A 2,660-nucleotide genomic window follows, 5' to 3' on the forward strand; every position below is an offset into this window, starting at 1 on the left:
TGAAAGTTTTCCAATATAAGATATCCACGGAGCTTCCTTGGTCGATGAGCACTTTCTTGACTGCGAAGTTTTCAACTTTTATGGTTATGACCATGGGGTCATCTTGGTTGGGGTCGGTGTCTTGAAAGTCTGAGTCTGAGAAGGTGATGGGTGACATTCTTCTTATCGTTCTGCCGGACACAGCATGTATTGATTGGACTGCTCATAGGTGCCTTTTCCTGGAGGAGGATGACCTCCCTCCTCCGGTAAATCCTCCAGATATGGTTTTGATTGTTCCGCGTAGGGGTGGTCTATCGTCGGTTCGTCTGGGTTGTGGTTGAGCTGGCGCTCTTTGTTCTGTATGTTGGGTTCTTGCGGGTTCTCTTCTTGGCTCTCTGCGCTCAGTTCGCTGGTCCGTTCGTTGCTCGACTCGCCTATTGTCATTTCTCTCATAACGAGGTCTGGGTGGGCCTTCCCCGGTTTCTCTTATGTAATGTTTGAGATGTCCAGCCCGCACGAGTTCTTCTATCTTGTCCCGCAGTGTATCGCATTCATCAGTCGTATGGTCGTTGTTGTGATGGTAATGGCAGTACTTGCTCAGGTCCACATTAGGTGGGTTTTGGTACTTCCTATGCGGGGGGATGAGTTCTGCCTGCAGGACTTCGTCTAGTATGCGAGATCTGGGTGCGTTCAAGGGAGCGTAGTTGGAGAACTTAGCGGGTCTTCGCTCCATCGGACGGTTCTGTTCACGCGGGGGGGGGGGGGGGGGGGGGGGGCGCGGACGCTCTTTATTAGGCCTCATGATGTTGGTTTGTGCTGAGGGGGTCTGAGCGTTACTTTGGTATCGCCTCATGTCCTCAACTCTGATAAACATGGCCGCTCTTTTCCTAAGCTCCTGCATGCTTATGGGGGGACGCATTGCTAACTCATCAGCAAAGGGTCCTGGCCGGAGGGAGGTCATCATGTACATCAATATGAGATTGGGGGTGAGGTCCTTGATTTTCATGGCTATGGCGCCAAATCTGTCGATAAAAACTCGGAGAGGTTCTCCCTCCTCCTGCCTGAGATTGAGGAGGGCAATTGTGGTGAGGTCGTGGCGACGACTCGTGTCGAACTGGGTGGTGAAGGTGGTGGTAAGCGTGGTGAAGGAGTCAATGGTGTAGCGAGGAAGGCTCATGAACCACTCTAAAGCCGACCCTCTGAGGGCCACCGAAAACGACTTACATAGGACGGCGTCGTCCGTGGAATATAACCCCACCTGGTTGGTGTAAATAGATACGAATTCGTCTGGGTCCATTGTGCCGTCATACGTCACAGTGGGCGCTTTCCACTTATGGGGTACGGGAGTTTCTGCGATCCCGTCTATGAAGGGGTGGCGGCGATTCCTCTTCGAGGCGAAGGAGCTGTATCTATTCTTTCTTTTTCTGTTTTCTCCTTCAGCCTACGTTGATCCTTACTGACTTATCTTGGTGTCATAAATTTCTACTTCTTTTGATGTCCCTCAGTCCTCAAATAAAGGGAACTTTCATCAAGATGGAGTGTTTTAAAACGAAGCCATGCCCCATCCCAAAAGAAGATGAGAAGAGTCCATGGGAGCAATAACACATAATACTTCTTTCACACATTGCCATGTACTGAATTTGATCCATGCTTGATCCAGATGAAAGGTTGCTGGTAACTGGAGTTTCTCCACCAATCTTTGGCTCACAACATTGTTTTTGCTTCCGTAATCAAATGCAACTAAACATGGATGGCCTTCGGTTAAACACTTTGTATAATAAACTTCCTTTCCTATTCCAAATCTAGATAGCAAAGCTCTGAATACCAAATGATGTGAATCCACAGGGTTCGATTCGTTTGATTGATCTATCTTTGTTGGAATCCTAACAAGCAAGAAATTTGAGAAATTATTGAAAACGAGAAAATGGAAACATAAAAGAAGATGGAACGGAAATTGATAGACATCATACTTCCGAGAATGGAAGATAAGCCTAAGATTTGAAGCACACAAAGGGATAAAGGACCTTTGATTAAACTCATGGATTCTTGAATCACTCAAGAACTTAGGAGAATCACTCTCACTAAGATAGATGAGATAAAACTCGTTTATTTTCTGAATCAAACTCAGCTTGCCTTTATTGATGAAAATGGTTCAACTTATATAGGAGCTTTAACCATCAGAATTACAAATGACACATAAATTTCAATATCATCCCGCTTAAAGTTATTAATTAATGATCCACTCAAGCTAATGACGATCCGCTACTTAATGGTTGATTGTAACTGAATTTAAGGCTACCAAAAGTCATCAACAAGCTTTGAGCAAAGGTCCTCTTGATCTTCCAAAGGTTGGTTCTTAAGTTGGCATATGGACCCTTATTTCAACTTGAAGATAAAGCAAAACTAAAGCCCATTAATTGGTTTAGCTCACACACAATTTGGTCAGCCAATTTTACAAAGCATTGGGCCCTTATTTAAATAAAAGAAACTGCATCAACACGGCGCATCATTCATCCACCATTTGACCCATATGCAATTCACATCATACCCTCCTTCTTCGAGAAAATTTATCCCGAATCTTAAGACACCAGTTTTAATGCAAGTTTATTATGATCTTGTGAAGGACTTTTATTTTTTCACAAGTTGAAACTAATTCTCTCCTTCCAGGATCAAATTCAACT

At 44.6% G+C, this 2,660-nt stretch overlaps 1 protein-coding gene across 1 annotated transcript; it reads right to left on the bottom strand.

The window, feature by feature from the left end:
- Positions 1 to 202: 202 nt before the first annotated feature.
- Positions 203 to 1,276, bottom strand: LOC114171296. Its single transcript, XM_028056422.1, has one exon. It carries the CDS (start codon positions 1,274 to 1,276, stop codon positions 203 to 205), a length of 1,074 nt encoding a protein of 357 aa, XP_027912223.1.
- Between the last annotated feature and the right edge of the window lie 1,384 nt (positions 1,277 to 2,660).

The sequence above is a fragment of the Vigna unguiculata genome, unplaced genomic scaffold (assembly GCF_004118075.2).
Source record: "Vigna unguiculata cultivar IT97K-499-35 unplaced genomic scaffold, ASM411807v1 contig_193, whole genome shotgun sequence".
NCBI lineage: Eukaryota > Viridiplantae > Streptophyta > Magnoliopsida > Fabales > Fabaceae > Vigna > Vigna unguiculata.